We start from the raw sequence: 21160 nt of genomic DNA on the forward strand, positions 1-21160 counted from the left end.
ACCACCAGTGCCTTCTGAAGCGTGCCACCCTCTGCTGAGAGACCCTTGTGCTCAACAGCACACAGAAACACATCCTGGCTTCCACTCTGATGATGATTTCTATCTGCTTAGTTGTCACGAGGGCTGTCCTGGTGAGTGCAAGAAGTGCTTGTCTCTGGCCTGCATATTTATTTTCTAAGATAAGTTTCAAACGTGGCTTGGGCTCACAAGTGACAGCTCTCATCAGTTCTGAAGTGCATTGGTGCAGTCTGTTCTCCATCTCACACTCTGGGAGGGACTCACTCCCAGTCCTTGGGCACCAGGGCAGCTGCTCCTCTGGAACAGCAAGGTGGGTCTCAGAGCAGAAGTAAACAGAAATAAAACTGGATTAAATACTGTTTAATAAAATACATGTAGCTAAAGTGTTGTTTCATGAGTAGAACAGTTGTCAACTATAGCTTCTTGTATTTTGGGTGTATTAGAGCACAACAAAGCCTTCCTGAATTTATCAAAAGGAAAAAAATGTTAATTAGAATAAAAAGATAGTTGAATCCATGCACTGGAATATAATTAGTGTAGTGGAATCACATGGAGAGGCTATCTATGCATACAGGGTGGTATTGCCTCCATTAAACACTTTCCTGGCCTCCCAGTCAGCTTATCAAACCAAACCACACACAGGAACTTCTCTCTGTATTCACCAGCACTTATTTTTAAGCACTCTGTATTTGACCAGCCAGCCTCATACATTTAATTGCTATTTCATTTGGCCAGATGTTCAGGCTAATTGCAAAGCTGAAATATGAGCACTAATAAAATAACAAACAATGTGAATAGGCAGATTTCTTGCATACCACAGTTCTGCATTTATGAGGTGCACCACATGTCTGAGTAACAAAATCCTAACTACATCTCTCATTAAGCCCTTCCTGTAGACCAAATACATGGACCTAGAAAGTGAAATATTAAATGTGATCCCCCCTATCCCCTGGATAACCATACTTGACTTGTACTTCAGTGTTTCCCTCTGTGTTTCCATGATAATAAGTTATCTGATATCCAAAAATTTTTAAAATTTTTATAGAATCTCAAGTTTACAGTAATCCCAGAGGAAGATCAATAAACCACATGGTAGTTGACACAAGACAGGTCAGATGATGTCTGGTTGTTAATTTTTTAAGGAAAAGACATGCACATGTGTGGACATTGAAACTTGCAGCTGAAGAAGATGCAATCCCTCTGAAAGGAAAGTAGGGAACAGAGTCCAGTCCAGGAATGCAGGCATGAATCTGTTCTCCTGGTTAATATTCCCTAGGATGTGCTGTGAGCTGGGTGCAAAGTTGGTTCTCTTACTGCACCTTTCTAAGCAAACTCTTTGTCATTCAGGGCACTAAAGTCACATGGGGTTTTGTAGGTAAAGCTTTCAAGAGGCTGAGAAAATTTGAGCATGCAGCTAAAGGGAAACCATTCAGTGATGAAAGTGAAGACTTTTTGCTGCTCCAGCATCTCTTGGTTGCTGGGTTTCTGTTGTCATTACATTACAAGGGTTCCATATTGCTAGAGTTTCATACCTCCTTGATATTTCTTGTAGGCAGCTCCTCTAGGCACTGACTCCTCCTTCTTCTCACAGCAGCCAACTGACTCCAGTCCCCCTCAGCCACCCAATCCACTCTTTTATAACACTCTTCTTATTGGCTACAGCTGCAGCCTGTTACCATCAGGCCTGCTCCTAATCCTTAATAATTGGCTCAGCTGCGACTCTTAGGGGGGGGGGGCGAGATTACATTCTATACCACCTTCATTTACTTATGTTCTATCCCCCTACAGGTTTCGTCACATTTTTGGGCAGCAAGAAGCTTTTGAAGCTTTCAGGCTTCTCCACAGGGGACATTTGAGTCCTTGCACAGCCAGAGTCTGGAGATGAGAAGGCTGGCCAGGTGGTGGCCACCATTGCCCTGGCACTATTGCCTCCTTGCTCTGTCCTATGGCATGTGGCAGTGCCAAGGGCCCTGTGGGTCTCTTTGTGCCCTGGTGTCACACTGGGATGAAATTCAAGCAGATTCTGCCCTCAATTCTATGGGGATGAAATTGGGTCTTAAGGGGTGAAGAGGAGCTGTGAGGGATTGAGATGTGCTCCTTCCTCTGGGGAGTGGGACACTGACAGGTCTGTTATAAAGACAGCCTCTGTTGACTAGGTCCTGTGCTAGTTTTTTCAGCAGCTTTTCCATAGCTGAGAGGGACTCAGAGGGTAAAGGGAGGCCTTGGATCCTTGCCCTCCAGCTGGTCCCACAGAGTACCCACCCACTTGAGCATCTGTGAACCTCCTGGAAAGTCTTGAGAGAGGGGAGAACTGAACACATTGTGGGTGTTACTGAGCTTACTGAAAAAGGCACATTTTAAAGACATGGGTGTAAAGCAACGTGGTGGGGTTGGTTTTGTACAGTGTGAGGAACCAGCTGTGTTGGGTGGGGTGTCCTTGCAGCATCCTCCCCCCTCAGAGGGCACCAGGACTCAGGACAGCAGAAAACACTGGCAGCCATTCATTGCAGCTGTAGCCACATGACAGCATCTGCTCCTGGTTTGCTGCTGCAGCAGATCTTGAGTGAATTTCCTGGAGGAAAAGAAAAAAAAAGGCAACAACACAAGTCCCTCCTCAGGCAAAAGCACTCAACTGAGCACCACGTTTTATGTGGCAATGAAAGTCCTTCCACCCTGCCTCTGGTCATGTGGCAGCATGTGACAGGGAGCACAGCATTCTTCTCTTCTCACCAGCCCTTTCCTCAAGGCACCAGACTTGGATCAGAAGCATTCCCCCAGCCACACTGAGTGCTCTGGGTAACAACCCAGCTCTGCTAATGCCCCGTGTCAGGCAGTCAGCCATCCCCTAGGAATGCAATCACACCCAGAGCAATACAGGGGAGGCTAGATAAGGCAGCTTTTTCCTTAGTTCCCAGGGGGTATTTTATAGGCTGGAAGCTGATATACCCAGATTCTTTCAAGTTAATATCTGAATTAATATAGCTGGTATACCCAGATGCCTTCAATTTAATATCTGATAAAAAATAGTGATGTCAACCTTAACAAAATACATTTTACCCAAGACACTTTTTTATAAGCATCTTCAAGTGTAATAGAGGCCTTTCACCCTTGTTTGCTGGGCTCTGTCTTAGTGAGTTCCATCACTTCACTGGAAATGGGGCCAATGTTGAGTAACTGGAATCCTGTGAAGGGCATGAATGGGTGAGCTGCAGCCACAAGGCTCCATAAGGAGAATTGTTCCTCTCTTCCAGATGTCTTTATCCTCTCACAGGGAATGGGGCAGTGGGAGCTGCTGCCCCTGCACTGTGCTCCCAGAATTCATTCTTCACTGGGCCAAAAGAAGGGAGAAATGCCAGCAATACTGGCCTTGGTGCTAGGACACCCTCACCCCAGCTTGGCAGTATTTTTACAGGGGAAGCCCAGGGAGCTGCAGCCCCTGCTCAGGGCTCCCAGTGGGCTGGGAAAGATGTCTGGGTGCTGCCTGTCCCTGGCATCCTGTCAGCAGAGCTTTGGGTCTGTAAAACCTTAAAAAAACATGTGTGTGCTTGTTTGTTTTTTCATGGCAACATCCTCAAATATTAGCTTTATTGGTACACTACTGGGAGACAAAAATGGCATGTACTGTCTGCATTTATTTTGTGAAGATATCATAGTGTAGATGGGCACTTAATGATTCACTTTATTCAGATAAATCACACCTGTGAAATTGTGGGATGGCCTCTTCCCTTGCTTCTGCTTGTGAAAGGAACTGATAAATATTCAGGTACAAATACACAAAACTCAGATGTCAGAGCACACCTGCATCACAACACACACATATAAGTACTCCCTAAGTTTTCAATTCATAGAAACATGGTTTCTGCTGATGGATAAACAATAATTTAATTGGTTTTGTTTTAGAATTCTTTTGTTTTTCTTCTCCAAATGTTATTGCATTTTATTAAAAAACAAGCACCCCAGAAGATACTACCTGAAGTGATGAACAAATATTCTGTTTAAGAAAACTTAAATTTTCATTAAGAATAAAATTTTAACATTCAGTTCACTTCAAACATTTCACTGTTTGAAGTATCCTTCAAACACACCATCAAAAATTCCAGCAACATTTTCTCATAAAATTGCCAGTGCTGTGCCTTTTCTAATTTTTTTTTCCAGGGTTATTTTCCAATGACAGTTGGGGTGTTTGGCTGGTTTTGTTTTATTTCAACCAGCTAAAGCAATGATTTACTACATGGGCCTCCAAGAGGCCACTATATAATATTTGTTTGAGACAGGCAAGTCCAAATGGACCTTCCATTTCAGGAAAAAATCCAGATACAGCACTTGCTGGGTAATGGTATCTTCCCCAGCCCAAAGCATGCAGGGCATTGCATGCAGAAAGAACATATTAATGAATTAGGCCAAAATAGTACAGGAGAAAGCAACATGTTTTTCATTCTCTCAAATAAATTTCATTTTGGGAACCGATCAGCTCAGCATTCCACCAAAGGAGGAATGAGCACCAACCCTTTTGTGGTTCAGACATGGGAAGGAGTGGTTCAAGTGGTGATATGTAATAAAATTAAATTTCTTCTTTTCTGCTAGAAGGGCTGCTGTTCAGTTCCTACTGGAATAGACTTGGCTCAAGAAATAGATCAGGCTGTTGGTGGTTGTTTTTAAAGTAAAAGTTTTGTAAGGTTTGGTGATAAAAGCTGTGGGATAAGTTCTCAGCTTAGAGCTGTGCACACACAAGTTCCTCTCTCCCCACCTGCTTGCTTTTCTGTCATTGCAGAAACCAAAACCAGGCAGAAATGTGCTATTCTGTGCAGACAGGAATGCTGAGGTTTTTATTGATGAGGGGTCTCCAGTGATGGATGCAGTTAATCTATTGCTCCCCCAGTCTCCAGGGGGCTGGTGGAACTTGTACAGTGATGGGAAGTGCTGATTCTTTCCCATACCAACACCTTCAGTTTCCAAATTTGCATCTGGAGAAATGCACCTCAATTTTTTAATCTTTTGCAGACTCTGGTACAGAGTCCAGAGCATTTTTTAAAAATTATTTTGTACCAACACATTTTTTACCACTCTATATAGGAGATCTATGATTTTATCTTAAAACCTCATGTTGCTTGTATGTGAAGAGATTTTTATAACTCTTACTGCAGTCTTCATCAATGTCTCTGTACTGAAGCAGACCTAATTCAGGATGCCACTCTAAATGTTGGTGGATTAGAAAGGTTACATTTTTAAAAATTACTTTGATATGTACTCTTTGATCAAGTCATGAGACCTGGACCTTTAATGGGGATATTAAAAAAAAAAAAAAAGGATGTCTGTGTGAACTGACTGGAGCACAGGCTCTCTGCCTTTGTCATCCTCTGTGGAGGAAGGTGAGTGGTGAATGATTAGACATGGTCATTTCATTGCACACAAATTTCTCATGATTCTCCCCAAACCAACCTCTGGGAAAGAAGCTGACAAGCAGCCACTGCCCAGGGCTTCAAGGAAGGAAACACCATGCTGAGGGCTTTTCCCACCAGATCTCTATCTGGGCAGTCTGGGTTGCCTGTCACATGAAAAAGGGGACGTTTTCTCAAACCCTTAATGTTTGATTTCTCTGTCAACGCCCTTGAAGAACTCACATTAACAGGTTACAGAATAATACCCTTTATTAATCAAGCTATGACAGGGTTCAAGGATTGCTGGGGATAGTGTCTGACTGAAAAAATGTATCCAAAGCAAGATACAATTAAAAACAACAGTGACAAGCTCCAATCCTAACAAACTTAGCTTGAGCAAATCATTCCATGCTCATGGAATACAGATCTTGCCCAACAGGCATTCCCCCTGTGGGGGAGAAGAAGGTTCACCCCATCAACTGACCCCAGAAGTCACTCTGGAGACTTCCCTGACTTCTTCCCATCCTTAACTTATATTTATACGATTTCTTTATATTTAGGTGGAGATGGAGTGACTTAAACCACACACCTGACTCACTGAGGGGCCGTGGGACCTTGGGGGTGGGAATGGCAGCAGAGTACCTGAGATAACCTTGGCATGGGGATGTGTCAGTCCAAGGAGAGGGATTTTGTCATGGTTGCTAATTCAAGGGCTTGCTTTTTTTCCCTTGTTTTTCAGGTGCTAAGCAGCTTTTCAGCTAGGAAGTACCACTGAGTTCCCTTCTCTGCACAGGCTTGGACAAACCCTGGTGTGGTCTCTGCTCCATGCTCTGTTTAGTCCCCCTTAGACTGTGTTGTGTGGGGGAGGTCAGATATGCTCACCATGCTCGTTCCAGGGAGCAGCACCTGTATTTTCCCTGTAATTTCTGCACTGTTTCCTTTTTACCCTCAGTCATCTCCCCACAGTGCCCTCACTGACAGTGCCCTCTCTGCAGAACTCGACCACTTTTCCAGTCCAGCTGGCAGGACACCATGACTGTAAGGATTGCAGGATGCCTCAAATGCCCTCCAAGGGGTCTGGCATTTCTGTCCTTCCCTTCAAGAAAATATTCAGAATTTTTCAGGAACTGCAACACAACATGTAGGGATGTGATGCTCACTTGACACCATGGATTCTCACAAGCCTAGAGAAGTAATTTTCAGTTTTGGAACTGCAAAATGACACTGCTTTGCAGCCAAATCCATTTTTGTCTGTTGTGCATTTGACTGTGATGAATTACTCTGGTGAAGGACAAGGATGTCAACTTTGTCCCAGTATTTAATGGGAAGGATAGCAAAGTGATGAGCAGAATCTTTTTTTGATCTCTTGTATTGAAATCATGACTAATGAATCACATGGTGAAGTCAAGGCTTCTTCTTTGAAGGTAAATGATGTTAGACCTTGCAGCCATGAAAGAGGATATAGCTGCTTTCCTGCAACTATTAGGTTTTGTATTCTTTGGGTTTGTTAAATATATTCAAAAGGAAGTGGAAAAAACCTATCTCTAAGGAAACAAAAGATCTTCCTTCCTATTGGGAAAGGAGTCAGCAATGATGATAAATTCCTTGCCAAGTGAGTAATTTCTTCACTTAAAAGACTTCAAAGCTTGAAAAGTTATTTTTTATACCACAGAGCTTCAACATGAAATTGCATGAGCTCTTAATGGTCTGTGCTGATCTCACCCTTGGCTGGAAATGATACACAGAATGATGGCAGGGAAAGGAGTTGTTTTGTGTGAGATGCTGCAATATTACATCTTCCCAGAATAGCTCTAAAAGTGCCCTTAATTGTACTGCACACTGACAGAAGTGAGAAGCAAGTGTTTAGGACTGCTCAATGCTTCCATGTTAGTTGTCACATAATTTTCAGGCTAAGTAAATATATATATAGAGGATAAATGCAGGAAAACCAAACTACAATTTTAGCTTGACAGTCATACATTGTCTGAAAACATGCTTGAAAAATAACATGACTAAAAATAGGACCATGACATAGCATTTATTTAAGAATGCTAAGCACTTATTTAAGAAGCAGGTAAAGGGAGAACTTTTATATAGCACTACCCCTGAAGCTCCAGCCCCACTGTAGCTGTCTCCTTAGCTCTCATATTTTTTGTTTTGAGAAGCTGTTATGAAGATGTAAGTGCTGAGCAAATGTCAGGACATGGACTGACACAAATGTCATGAAAGTGCATTGCATTCTCTTATTTTGAACATATGATGTGTTGAGGTGCTCATCACCAGCACACCATCTTTTCTAGCCCCTGTGTCTTTCCAAACCTCATATATTAATCCTAACTTAATGCTCTGGCTTCCTAAACACCTCAGAACTGGATGATGTGACACATAGGACTGTTTTTGTTCTGAGCACTAATTCCTTTTGAAGGCTTTGGACAATCAGCCTTAGCTCAGGTCAATGGTTCAGCCTCTTACATGGTCACAAAGCCAGAACCCCATTTCATGTTGAACCCCCCCAGCTACCATGGAAACCATTTGCTGGAATAAAACCCAACCAAAATGTACACAACACTCAGCCTGTTAATGCTAAGCAATCCCCTCTCCTTGCATCCTTTCAGGTCAGTGCCTTAAGCCCTAAGCAGAGAAAGGAGCCCATGGGAGCTCCTGACACAGGGGATGACTGTGACAACTTCAGAATATTCCACTCATGTGAAGTTATTCAAAAACTTCCAACTGCTTAAGCAAGGTTGAATTTTAGCCTGGGTAAAGAAAAATTAATGATTTACCTTGATCAGAACTAGAGTTCAATTTATTTTATATGGAGAAATGTCCTTTTCAGGAAACTTATTTGAAGGAAAAAGTACTTCAACCCAATCTTATTCAAATTGGTTCCTTATCAGCTGTATAAATTTCCAATAAATACAGCATGGGAGGAAATAAAATCAAGCAGTAAACATGTGATGTGAACAGCTGTAAAGGTGACCTGATTCAAAGGGGAAAAGTACTCAACAGGAGAAGCCTGCCAAAATTCTGGGAGAGAAATGAGCAGCCAGCCTGGGAGATGTGACCCTGGGGACCAGAAGCTCTTGAGAAGTGCAGCCAGCATCTCTGAAATGCAGCTGGGTACCAGAGACATCCTGAGATACCCTCAGAAAGTGCAAGTCCAAGTAATAGTAACATCATCTGAAAAGCTGAAAACAGTCTGGAAAAGGGGGATATAACATCCTGAGAAAGAATGTATTGGTAACTTCCACTGGCTGTGTCAACTGCAAGAGCAGGACAAGTTTCAAAACAGAACTGAAATCATAATCTGTCGAGTGTCCCAAGTGAAAAACAGAAATTAACTACATTGGCTGCTCAAAGTGGTGTCCTGAACCCTCTTATGTCTCTATGATAGAGATGATTTTTTATCCAAATCAGCTTCTGCTTCTCTTCCTGCACTGCACATCCTTGTCCCTTTCCTACACAGGTCTGCAAGACCTTGGGCCATCGTTGGGGAAGCCTTGCTGGCTCCAAACTCTGTGACATGTATTGCTCCTGAAGGGAGATCCTGCCTGTTCTACTGCTCCCTCACTCAGCCCAAGTGTGGGGCTGGCTTCTTTTATCCTCTCACCTCTGGGATGCCCCTTCTGAGATCTACAGCTTGGTGTCTAATCTATACATGTAATTAACTCACCCTAAGTGTATCTGCTGTTGTATTACTGCCAAGTTTCAGTAGTAACAACTTAGTTGTAACCTGTAATATATATATATATATATATATATGCACTTACTTGCTAAAACTATTGGGTGCTGCTATATTTGATTGTTGCTATCAATTTATTGCTGCCATAGCACTGATTGTTGCTATATCAATGCTGCAGATACTACTCTGTAATAGCTACACACATATATATATATTTGCTTTCTTTATTATAGGTGTACTTGCTAATGGTGAGTTGTGGTGTTTGTGGTAATCTGCAATAAAACGAAGAAAAATAGAGGCTAAAGTGTCGGTGCCCTGTGCATTACAAAATCCTATGAACCCATGGCCAAGGTCTTTAAACATCCACAGGCCAGTGACACCACATCACAACTTAGGCTGTGACACCACATCACAATTTTAGTCACTCAACCCCAGCTCTTATGTGCAGGATGCAAAACAGCCAGAAAAGAATAAGGAACAACACGCACAGAATTCTCTAATATCAAAATATAGCAATTTATTCAAGACACTGAATATGATCTGTTGATTCTCTCCTTAAAACAAATGAGCTACAATACACAAGGTGAATTTGAAGAAAGTGTGGGTGGGGGAGAAACAAAATAAGGGTTGATGTTGTTTCAACAGAACCTGGGAAATGCTTAAATGAGAACCAAGTCTGGCTGCAAGTCTGACACAGACAATAAAAACCGCAGAAGCCAGAATTCAGAATTTCAGTGAGTGGCTGAAAGAACATTTCTGCAATTGACAAAGAACCACATCTTTTAAAAAGGCAGTAAGAGGAAAAAAAAAGGAGGAAAAATTAAAAAGGGAAAAAGAAAAAGAAACCCAAAAACAAAGCAGACCCTTACATTTGACAAAGTGCACTTCACTTGGCTCTAAAATTAGCTATTTTTTTCTTTTTTTTTTTTTAAACAAATTAAAAGGAAATTTCTAAGATGTAGCATGGGGTTAATGTGTGTATAACCCTGTAAGTCAGGCCCTTTATTGCCCCATAAGGGACCCAGTGTTTCCTACATAAAAGATTCAGTATCCTTCTAACCCACAGAATATAGTGGTTTTTCAGAAACTGGGGTTTTTTCACTCCCAGGCCAGTTCCAGACAGCCAGCAATAATAAAAATCCAGCAAGTCTCTGGATGGTTTCACAATCCTGTTTGGTCACTTAGGTTTTTCCATTTCTCTTCTGTTACAAAGAACTCTAAACAAAATTCTAGGAAGAAATCTAACGAAGTCCCCCGGGCTGTTGCTTTGTGCAGCTCTGTTGCAGGGGAGTCACAGAGAGGCTCAGCCAACTTGGGAATGTGCTGCTGCTGGAGGGGAGGGAGAGCTCCCAGGAGCTCCCAAGATCACAGTGCTGCAGGTCTGGGCTGACACCCACCTTGAACTACAGCCTGGAAAAGGCTCTCTCCCCCCACTGTTTGTGTCCTCAAGAAACCACATCCTTAGGTTAAGATTAACCTTTGCAACTACATCCCCTGCCTTCCTCTACAGCTCTCATTTCAGTTGAAAACTAGCCACAAAAGATGCTACTACAGCATCTTTCCAGTCCTTAGGATTTTGTGGAAGGTAAGAAAAGTGAATTTTCTTAGCTCCTGACATACGCTGCTTTTAACTCTGATGGTCCATATAGAAAACTTTCTGGAGCAGCAGCTTCTCTCACACATGAGCTTTCCAAACCAATTGATACTCAAATTTTGTTTCTCTTGGCTTCTTACCTCCATGTAGGCAAGCAAAGTGGTGTTCTGACCAATGTAAAAAATGTTAAAAAAGGAACAGGCGTCACGGACGCTGCCCTGTTATCTACAGTCGCTATCCTGGGAACAACTATGAAGCACGGGCTGTGGAGCCAGCCAGTCATGGAGCACTGAGCAAATTCATCTCTTCAAATCCTGAGGTCTGCCCTATTCAGGTGTCACTCAAGGGACAGAGGCAAGGCCAGAGCCCCATCAGTGCTGCCCCCCCACAGACCAGCAACTTCTGCTTGTTATTCTCAGAAATGCCCCAGAAGCAGTGTAGGAATTTAACCGTTTACACGCAATGACTGCAGTCAAATCATTGTCCCAACAACGCGTCACAAAACCACATTGTGCCTTTGTATTCAAGACTCTTTGAGCAAGTCCTCTTTTTTTCAAAAAAAGTAGTGACTTTAAATTAGCAGGTACATGTGGTTATTAGAAAAGAGTGCAAAACTGCCACATGGTGATCTACAGCCATGCTCTTGGTGCAAAAAACTAAAACCAGCACATAAAAGCATTTAACATCAAAAATAATCCTTGATACTGCCTGGCATCCAATTATTTGAGATAAATTACAAACAACCTTAACTATCACTAGTAACCATAGTTCCACATAACTGTTTTCAACCAATACTTTTCAGCAGTTACTTCTTTCCATTCTTTTCAGCAGTTACTTCTTTCTATTCTTTTCTCCTTTCCCAAGGTGTATCTTTAGGAAATGCAGCTGAAGCTGGCAGTGTCTAGTTCCACTAGAAGGACTAAGATCCCCTACAGATGCAAGCATACAGAGAAGAAAACCCTAGAGAAAAGATGGTGTTGAGATTCCACGATGATGGCCTGAAGCTCAGCAGGTCTCACACCACCAGTTCAGCCTGAGGGCTCTGGATTTGCTCAGATCAAATCACACCTCCAGCAGCTGTGGTCAAACCAAGGGGATGATGCTGTGTTATAGAGACTTTGGGCCACAAAGTTCTACATTTGTTAAGAGATTTGAGGCCTGTTTACTCTCTCCTACAGATCCTAGCCTAGGCTGTAGAGAAGACACCTGCATGACTCAGCCAGTTCTGAGGATCTGTCTAAGTCATGCCTGACACCACCCCAAGGCTGCCCTATAGTTTACAGCCCTTTCAGTAAACTCTGCCTATGTGTCCTTCTTTGCATTTGTCATTTCCTCAATTAGAGCAGTGCAGTCTTCAGCTGGCATCTGTGCAGGTGTCACAGCTGCAGTAAGGAAATCTTGTCCAAAGTGGATTGGTGGTGCTTTGGAACTCTCCACTGTTCTGATCATTTCACTCCCACAACTTTACAGTGGTTTACACATTGAGATGGAATTTATACAGGATGTCATAACCTAATGAATTCATTGCTCCTGAGGACACCCTCGAGGCCAGACCTGTCTGGGCAGACTGTGAGCCTCCAAGCGCAGATCCAGAGCTTTCCCTGCAGGATCCAGCACACCCGTGGTGACAGCAGCACCACCCACTGCAATGACAGAGCCTTCTGGGTATGTGTGGTCCATGGATGGACAGGAGCTTGGTGAGAGTCCATTCTTCAACAGTGACAGATGCAGTCAATATATTTCAGTTCACCTGGTCTCATTAAGTCAGTGGTAAAGCCCCACTGACTGACTGGAATAATGAACAGTGGAAGACAGCACTGCTCAGCAAGGCCACGGGCAGCAAAACCCATATTCTGTCAAAATCTGAACTATCTCTAGAGGAAAGAAGATACTCAAGCATTTTCTCCTGGTTACTGAAAACAAACAAAAATACAGACTAGAGAAAATGAATGTTATAGTCTCAGGCTTCTGAATCTCTTTGAATAAGTTTACATCATCAAACAGCCATTAAAAAATGGAATGAGACTATGTAAATGGCTGGCTGCTGGAAAAGGACTTTAGTAAAGGACTGGTATTTCTTGTATCAAACACCATTTTTTCTTACAGCACTTTCTGAGAGAGGAGAGAAAAAGGATACTGCGCCTTTCATGTTCCCTGGACTCTGTGTCATTCTTTTTGCTTGAATTACACAACTGGTCTACATTTTGTGGCCATTTTAGGCTTTTAAAACTGTTTAACATAAAAAATATTTTTTTTCCAAAAATACACTGGGTTCTTTCTGTTAAAAGTCATCTTTCTCCTGTAAAAATCTTCCCCAGCACTGCATTCTTATATAAAGCACTTATTACACAATTTGCTGAAAGTGCCCTTGAGACGCTAAGATCTGAAGCATGGAGGATTTTTTTTTCTTTTAAATGGAGAGAAAGAAAGGAAAAGGAAGTTATAGAAGAGAGGAGAAGCAGTCTGTCAAAAATTTTCATTGTCATGTCCACCTGGCTGCATCTACTATGGGCATACAGGAAAAAGAAAAAAAAAAGGGGGGGGGCAAAAAGAAAGAGGAGAAAGAAAGGAAGGAAAAGCTGGGAGTGGAAGGGAGAAATAAAAGGAAAACAAAAGTTTCATCCTAAGCCTGGGATCTTCCAGGCTGCAATATTCCAGCTGATAGAAAAACCACTGAACAAAAAAAGTAGTCTAGAAAATAGAAAGTGTTGTGATTACAAAGTTGAGCATTTCATCAGTACAAACTGGTCTTTGAACGTCCTTTGGGAGAGCAACTGTAGTGTCCAAATTGGAAGGAAAAAATACAACACCGCATGGAGGAGGATTTTTTTCCCTTTTGGTTTATCACAGCATTTTTCTTTTTTTTTTTTCTTTTTTTTTTTTTCCTTTTTATTAATTTTTTTGGCACAGCTTTTTTTTTTTTTCCCCAGCCATCAGAGCAAGTTCTCAGATGCAAACCAAACAGTGCAATGCCTAGCTGGTGGCTTCATGCTTCCAAGGCTGAATGTTCCAGGTGGAAACCATTCCCTCCCCCTCTGAAGTGACTGTGTTTTTACTCCTTGATGAAGGTTACGGACAAAATACAAGTCACCTGTGGCCAGGGAGAGTTGGTTTCACGGTACACTCTGACTTTGTTCAAGTTTGTACAGTTCTGGAGCTGTTAAGAATAGTTTTGAAGAGTGCTTCTCCCCACACATTCACTGCTGGTCCATTTGAAATTTCTTCTAAAACATTTCACTTTTACTTCCGCAGATCTAGAACACAAACCTGTGGAGAGAAGACCCTGTGTTAAGAACATTTGTGAAGGTGATGTGGAAATCCCATTCATGCACTCTGTACACAGGTGGACCAGCCAGCTGGGTGTTACACTCCCCAGCTTCAAATCAGCACACAAGTAAAGGGACAAACTGACATGGCAGAAAGCCCAAGTGAAACCCACACATTTAACACTTAGCTGGCCTTTCACTGGTTTAAAAACAAAAATTTTGGTGGCACATCTCGTAAGATTATGGGATCTATTCAGTTCTCTAAATATCATGTTCACTTCCACTTCTGAAATATATCCAGAACAGATGCAGGCTTGGCAAGTATGACAGTGGACATGTGCCCATTTGGAGCAGCTGTTGGGAACCAGGCATGGCACTGTCTGAGATGGCACAACTAAGCTCAAACAACTGAATCATGTCATAGCTGTTCACTTTCTTAAAATCAGTAGAAAAATACTCTCTGAAGTAGTTATGCCAGCCAGCCAGGTGTGTCCTGTGCAAACTGATCATTCTACAATTGCATCTTTTTAGATGTAACATTAACAGCAAAAAATAGTAAGGAATAATCATTACCCACGGCAATATTTCTCCTTTACCACATGACAAAATCCTTGGGCATCATGCTGAAAATTTCCTCCTTTATCTATTCCTATTCAAAGGAATAGGAATATTCTTCTGTGGAAACAAACTCTGAAAGCCCCAGGGTAACTGTTTGTTACAGAGTTGACTGCTGTGATCTGCTCTTCATTAAAGCTGACAGATAATGATAGAAACAACGTGATTGTTGTTCTTATCAAATACATATTTAGAAGTCATTCTCATCTTCAGGAGTCTTCACCTACTCCACAAGCATTCTTCATTTCCAACAGGAACACCACCTCCTAGTATTCAGAATCTTTCAAAGCAGGAGCATTTTTAATACACTACACAGAGTTACTTATTGTGTCTTGAGCTGCCTCTGTCTTCAGCTCTGTCCCCAGGAGGCAAATACAGCATCCTGCTTTTTGTTGATGCTCCCAGATAAGAAATCCCCCCCAGCCTTTGTGCTGTTGATGGTCCTTACCGATCCGTCTGACGCGCTTGCTCCCACTTTGTCTCCTCTAGCATTCCAGCAGACTTCAAAGATGCCCCCGGTGCCTCTGTAGCTATGTACTAGAGTTCCACTCTACAAAGCAAAACAGCATGCAGACATTGGATACAGAAGTTCCCCTTCTTTTTATCTGTCATGTGGCACTACGTTAGAAGGGGGAGCTGTTCAGATCACCCTGCTATGGCCACCTCCATATTGTGATGGAAACTTGTTAGGAAACAGTCAGGAAAGTGGTGCTTGCAATGAAGAGCAACAGGCTCCTCCAGAAACAGGACTCAAGACATCTGTTTTTGTCAACTCTGTAACAGTAAAGGCCTGGGGAGTTAGGTTGATGTGTTCTTCTCTTTAGTTTGTTGCTAATTCAGGTTGGGAGGTACCAGTATCCAGAATTACATACGTGGAACTATGACATCCCACTTTTCTCTGGAATGTCACCAGTCCCTTGCCTGTACATCTTTGTATCTATAGCTCCTCTTCACAACATCTAAGCAAGGAGCATTAGATTCACAGCTGAGCTCAGTTTGTGACTAAATGAAAGTATCCCTTATTTCTAATCTACACTTTTGCTTCACAAAGCTGATGACCCAGAGCAATGTACCTATTTTCATCCATGCTACCTGGTTTAGCATACAAAGCAGAACTGTTCTGGGCAGTCACCTCACTGCACCTGAGTGACTCAACTGCCATGGATTTGTGCCAGCCAATACAAGCAGGTTCACCCTAGCAGGCAGGTCATGCATGACCTAGGTACACACATTTTCCATTTAAGCTTTTGCTATTAATGTGTCACCTAAACCAGATGTGCTTCACATGAGGCAAAACAGTACCTGAGTATTCCATATATGGACACATTTGTCAAAGGACCCACTGGCTAGATATTTTCCATCAGGACTAAAAGCTACACTGTAGACAGGCTCTTGATGCTTTGTTAACGTGTGGATGCAGACTCCTCGGTCAACGTCCCACAGCCGAACCGTGGAATCAAACGAAGCACTGCAAGAAGCATTCAAACACGACAACGTAATCAGCTGGGTGCTAATCAATTTCTACTGTGAGACTGTAGATGTTATAAGAGAATACCACAGGGTTTTTTTTTTCCCTTAGCTAAGCAAGACATAATGTTTCAAACAGGAAAGCTAAAATGTGCCACAGCCTGTATGTTTTTTATCTTAAGAACTACAGCTGTAGAACTGAATTCTTCTATGAGGACCCTTAGGGCCCATGAGGGTGTGCCCTATGTAGCCCTAAGAAGGCCAAGCTCCCCACTTTTGAGATTCTACCTCCTGTTATTCATGTTATTCAGGAAGCTCAAATATATCTTGCCATTAATGGGATAAATGGATCCAGAGAGATCTTACTCCTAATGGATTTACCCTGTTTAATGATTTAGCATTTTATAATTCTCTACAACTGTGGCTCTTTTCACTTTGTTTCAGTGATATTTTTGCTACATTCCATTTCAATCCCAAACTGTGGGCTTGGAGAAAGGCAAAGGAAATAATTTGCATTAAAAATAATATTAAAAGAATAACTCCAGGAAAGTGAGGTTCTTCCATGTATACTCCCAGACTAAGGAGTAAAATAAACCAGTTTTGATACAGCTTCTCCCCACACTGCACACACGATGAGCTGATCTGATAAACCCACTGTACTACCATCAACTGGCATTCTACAAGTAAATGTATCTCCTAAGCCCAAAGAAGAACTTTGCACAGATTTTCAAGTGGAACTTCAAAGACTATCCAAGCTTTTCTCTATTAGCTAAGAAGGCTACAAAAATTTTCTCAAACTGCCCAGGTGAGTTGCATGACTCCAGTTACAAACCATTCCAGCTGCCTGAATCTTGAGAGCACCTGCCTCAAGATTTTCACTCCTAGCAATGCAATGCTGGATGTGAAAGAGCAATGCCAAATTTACAACCATTTGATCAAGGCAGCTGAAAAGTTAAATACCACATGACTCAATTTTCTTTCTTTGTTCCCTTTCTTTTTTCAAGTATGAATCCTTTCTCTTTGTATCCATCCTCCTGACTTACATACACAGGTACTTTTTAGTGGAATTGTCTACAGGAAGACTGATTGCAAAATGACAGTAGGGTTATATGTCAGAAAGATGATCCTTCTTCTTGGCAGGCAAGAAAAAGAGGTGCATTTTTTACCTTGCTAACATGATGTTGGAGTTTGGGTTGCTGGTGCCTGGTCCTGTAGGGCTCCATTTGATAGTGTAAATCTCTTTGCTGTGAGCCTGAAGATCATGTACACAGGTATCTTGCTTCATACTCCATATCTAAATCAGAGGAATAATGAAGGAGGAAAATGGCAACATTATTAATCTTTTCTCAGCTGAATTATTTCAGTTCTATGTTATTCCTGCATTTGTTTATTTGAGATCTCTACTCACCTGAATACACATAAATATAATTTATTAATGCAGCAATTTGGCACATACATTGAAATAACTCCAGGAGGGAGAAGAGTTACACATTTAATAGTATTTATTCAATAGTTAAGAACTAAAGAATTGCTGTACTTCCAAAAGCCTGTAACTATTTTCACAAAGAAGTTTATCTATTTGAAGAAGTTTAACCAGAATTTTATTTATACATTGCAACAGCAGTAATTTTAAAGAATGAGAAGAAAATTGCAGCAACTGCTTAGAACACAGCAATTTTCTCTTATGCTAGTAAAATTTTCCTTTTCCTCCTGAACTCCATTTGTCTTCCTCCTGTTTTTAACAGTACAGAAGATGGAAGACAATCAGCTGTTTCTGTAGTGTTACATGGCCAAATACTTCAGTGTAAGATGAAGAATATGCTCAATAGATATGACAGGTAATTTAGTACCTCTTTTTGTCAGCTAACTGAGAAAGTAAGATGAAGGAATTCACAGCAGGGAAAATAACTCAAATTTAGTCAGTTTCAAAAATGTAGTAATGATTTAGCTCAGTTGTTTTAAGTCTGACCACAAGAATGATGTGCTCTTATGCTGAATTCCCATCAGTGTACCTGAGACTGCTTTTGGAAATGCTACACAAAGCTCAGCCATGTTCTACAGCTGACAGGCAGCACGTTCCAAGAAGTTATAGGAAAAGCTTGTGAATTCCAAAAATAGAGAAGAGAAAAGTTGGAGAGGACTGATTTACAAAGGAAAAGGAAGAAGAATAATTGCCTTAATTTGGAGCATTTGCTGTCTCTGTCTCCATCATGGAAGGTTTTTATAAACAGGTGAGGCCAGGGACAGTAAAGCACTAGCTCTTGTGCCAAATTCAGTGGTCAGGAACTTGAACTGGTAACAACAACACTGATCCATGGTGGTTTTTAAAACACAGCATGCAACTGGGCACCAAAAAGATGTGTCACCACTGGGTCAGGATGTTTAAGCAGAGCAAGAACAGTTATGCAATAGTGCATTGTGGCAGCGTGACAGGCAAGCTGCTGCCTTTTGCCCCTGTTTTCTGTATATTTCCAGCTCTGTCACTAGCCTGCAATAACATCTGGAATCCAAAGTGATGAAAACCTCACTGGGTATGTGGTAAAGACAGAGCAGAAGTCAGTGTACCTATGAACAGGAAACATTCATAACACCGACATTCACTTAGCTCTCATCTGCAAATTCTGCTGCTGTTTCAGTTTCAGGTCCCAAGCTTCAGCTGTGTCAATCAGCAGTGCAAAGAGATCTGAGTCTTAATTAACACAACCATACTGCAAGGAAACTATTACTGGTACAATTCTAGCCACAAAGCTAAATCTTTCCTGGGATATTTGCTTTCTTCAAAGAACCAGCATAAATCAACAGTCCAGCAGGAGGGCTTTGCTATAACATCATACAGCTACTCCTACACAGACAGCCTTCATGTGATGTGGCTGGAAAAGAAAAATAAGAAAGAGTTTTGGGCTGCTGAAGCTCTGTACTTAAACTATGACTTTTTTTGTGACAATGGCATATCAGTCATGTAACACTTATTTGGATAGGATGCCTCAATTTCCCTAGTGTTTGCTTCTCTGTCTTCAATCTCTCAGATTTGCTTCAAGAAATATGGGTCAAAATGGAAACTACTGTTCATGCAGAATTTGAAGTGATACACTACCATCATTCTGGAGAAGGCTGAAAAAGAGACATAGTTGTTTGTCCTCACTTCTTGAAAAACAGGAATGGAAATTGTTTTACCTTTAATGTCATGTCATCAGAGCAAGATGCTAGTAGCATGCCAGATGGGTCCCATTTGATTGCATTCACCTCGTTCTGAAATCAGGAGTGAGATTATTAAGCAAATATTCCAGTTACTGCATCGTACTGGGCACTCAGCAGAGGGCACTCAAGGTTTATGCATGGAACAAGTTCACCCACAAGTTACAGTGCTGGTGCTTTTAGGGGTGAACAAAAGCACTGCTGCCTCCCCAACATGCTGTCTATTTAAGTGGAATTTTGGAGTGGAACCATCCTGTGCTTGTGAACAATATACACAAGCAATCTTCTGATGTGTGTTCTGGCTCAAAGTTGTTCCTATCCTTTTATCATTTCCTAGGATTTAAATAAACCCAGACAGATTGAAGATACAGCATTACCTTCTTTTTAAAACTGGGGCATTTCTTTCATAAATGTTCTGTAGACTTGGTGATACAAATTTTCAACAGAAAATAATGATACTGGGGGCATGTTTTGTTTTGTGGACTTGATAATTCTTCATATTGTAGCTCTATAACAATGCTGGTCTCTCTAAAGAGAGGTTTCTGTGTAAATGAATTCCATGCTGGAATATTAAACAGTTTAGGATGCTTTCTCTATCAGTCTTTCTAGCACTTTGTAATTAACTAAGCCTAGTGTATCCCCTTGGTAATGAGTAAGTTCACCATGCTCTTCCACAACTATAAGTAAAGAGAAAAAAAGTGTTTATTAAAAAGGGAAAGACTGTTTTCTTAAAAATATAAATTGGCCCAGGGTCTCAGTGAAAACAATCCTGGAATATATTTAAATTTTTCTTTATACATTTTACAAGTTTCAGTAATAATTAAAAACACGTATAGATATATTTGAAGTGAAAGTTTGGATCACATACAAAGCAGTGCAGTTCATATAATAATAAAAACCACCAGTTTATTGTTAGGAATGTACAACCTGTCACAAAATATCAGTTTAACCACAGACTAAGATAAAGGTCTCCAAATGCATAGTTCTGGAAGCTAACATCTGAATTATGGGTCAGTAAATGATCACAGTTTTTCTCACAAATGGAACCTAGAAAAAGTAACCTTTGACAGCCATTAAATTCCACCAAGAAAAGAGTGGGGAAATACATCTTTTTATTAAATTGATTCTAAAACTGAACAATGGCTGGAGGTAAACTGTTCTCTCCTTATTCATAGCTCTCATTTAGTAAAGGAAATTAAGCCAGTGGAAAACAGAATCTTATTTATGAATGTGCCTTTAGTCTGCAGCTCATGCTACCCAGAAACACTCTCACTGTTTATTTAAGCCAGAGGTGTTGCCTCCTGTGGTGATTTAGAACATTTTATCCCTTCTCACAGGCAGTGAATCCCTCACTCCCAAGGAATATACTTTTGGGGAAACAATGGGGTTTAACACCTTTGCTGCTAGAACACAGGGTGCACACCCCTCATCTGCCATCATTGTAACATCTGCTGTGACTTTACCACTAAAACTTTGGACTTAAACTTACTGTGTGTCCTTGAAAGGTTTTAACGGGACGATCACAGCCAAGTCTGCACACATGGATGCACATGTCAGTACTGCAGGAGGCAAAAGTAGTGTTGTTCTGCCAGTCTACATCCAGAGCAGGAGCTGTGAATACAAACAACAGAAGGAATATCAGGGATCATGATAAAGAAACAGCTATCCCAAATAATTTTCCTGCCATCACCTATCTGAATGAAACAGACTACAGGCTAGCTCTTGGTCTGTCACCTGCTGCCAGTTACAGGGCTATAGGGACTGTCTGAAGGGCAGAGATTATTTTTTCTATTCCAGTGGATAACCTGGATACTTTGCACAGCATCTAGTCATGAGAATCTTCTGGGTCAAGTTACATGAGAGGGGGCAAAACACTACCTCCATCTTCTCTGCTCCCAGCTATGCATAACATGGGTTATGTCTTGCCTTCATCCCTCTGTAACCC

The 21160-nt window shown here is 41.5% G+C and overlaps 1 protein-coding gene across 4 annotated transcripts in view; it reads right to left on the reverse strand.

Annotated features, from left to right (window-relative positions):
• Positions 1 to 9570: 9570 nt before the first annotated feature.
• The window catches only part of TBL1X (transducin beta like 1 X-linked), a 195954-nt gene continuing 184364 nt past the window's right edge, over positions 9571 to 21160 (reverse strand). For all 4 annotated transcript variants that reach the window (XM_054652057.2, XM_077173224.1, XM_054652051.2 and 1 more), the window contains 6 exons: positions 20705 to 20826; positions 19195 to 19269; positions 17187 to 17314; positions 15856 to 16021; positions 15002 to 15103; positions 9571 to 13939 (listed from right to left, as the gene is read on the reverse strand). In XM_054652057.2, the coding sequence (XP_054508032.1) occupies positions 13913 to 13939; positions 15002 to 15103; positions 15856 to 16021; positions 17187 to 17314; positions 19195 to 19269; positions 20705 to 20826 (620 nt within the window). In that variant the 3' untranslated portion in view covers positions 9571 to 13912. The remainder of the gene's footprint in view (positions 13940 to 15001; positions 15104 to 15855; positions 16022 to 17186; positions 17315 to 19194; positions 19270 to 20704; positions 20827 to 21160) is intronic.

Source organism: Agelaius phoeniceus, chromosome 2 (assembly GCF_051311805.1).
Source record: "Agelaius phoeniceus isolate bAgePho1 chromosome 2, bAgePho1.hap1, whole genome shotgun sequence".
Classification (NCBI taxonomy): Eukaryota; Metazoa; Chordata; class Aves; order Passeriformes; family Icteridae; genus Agelaius; species Agelaius phoeniceus.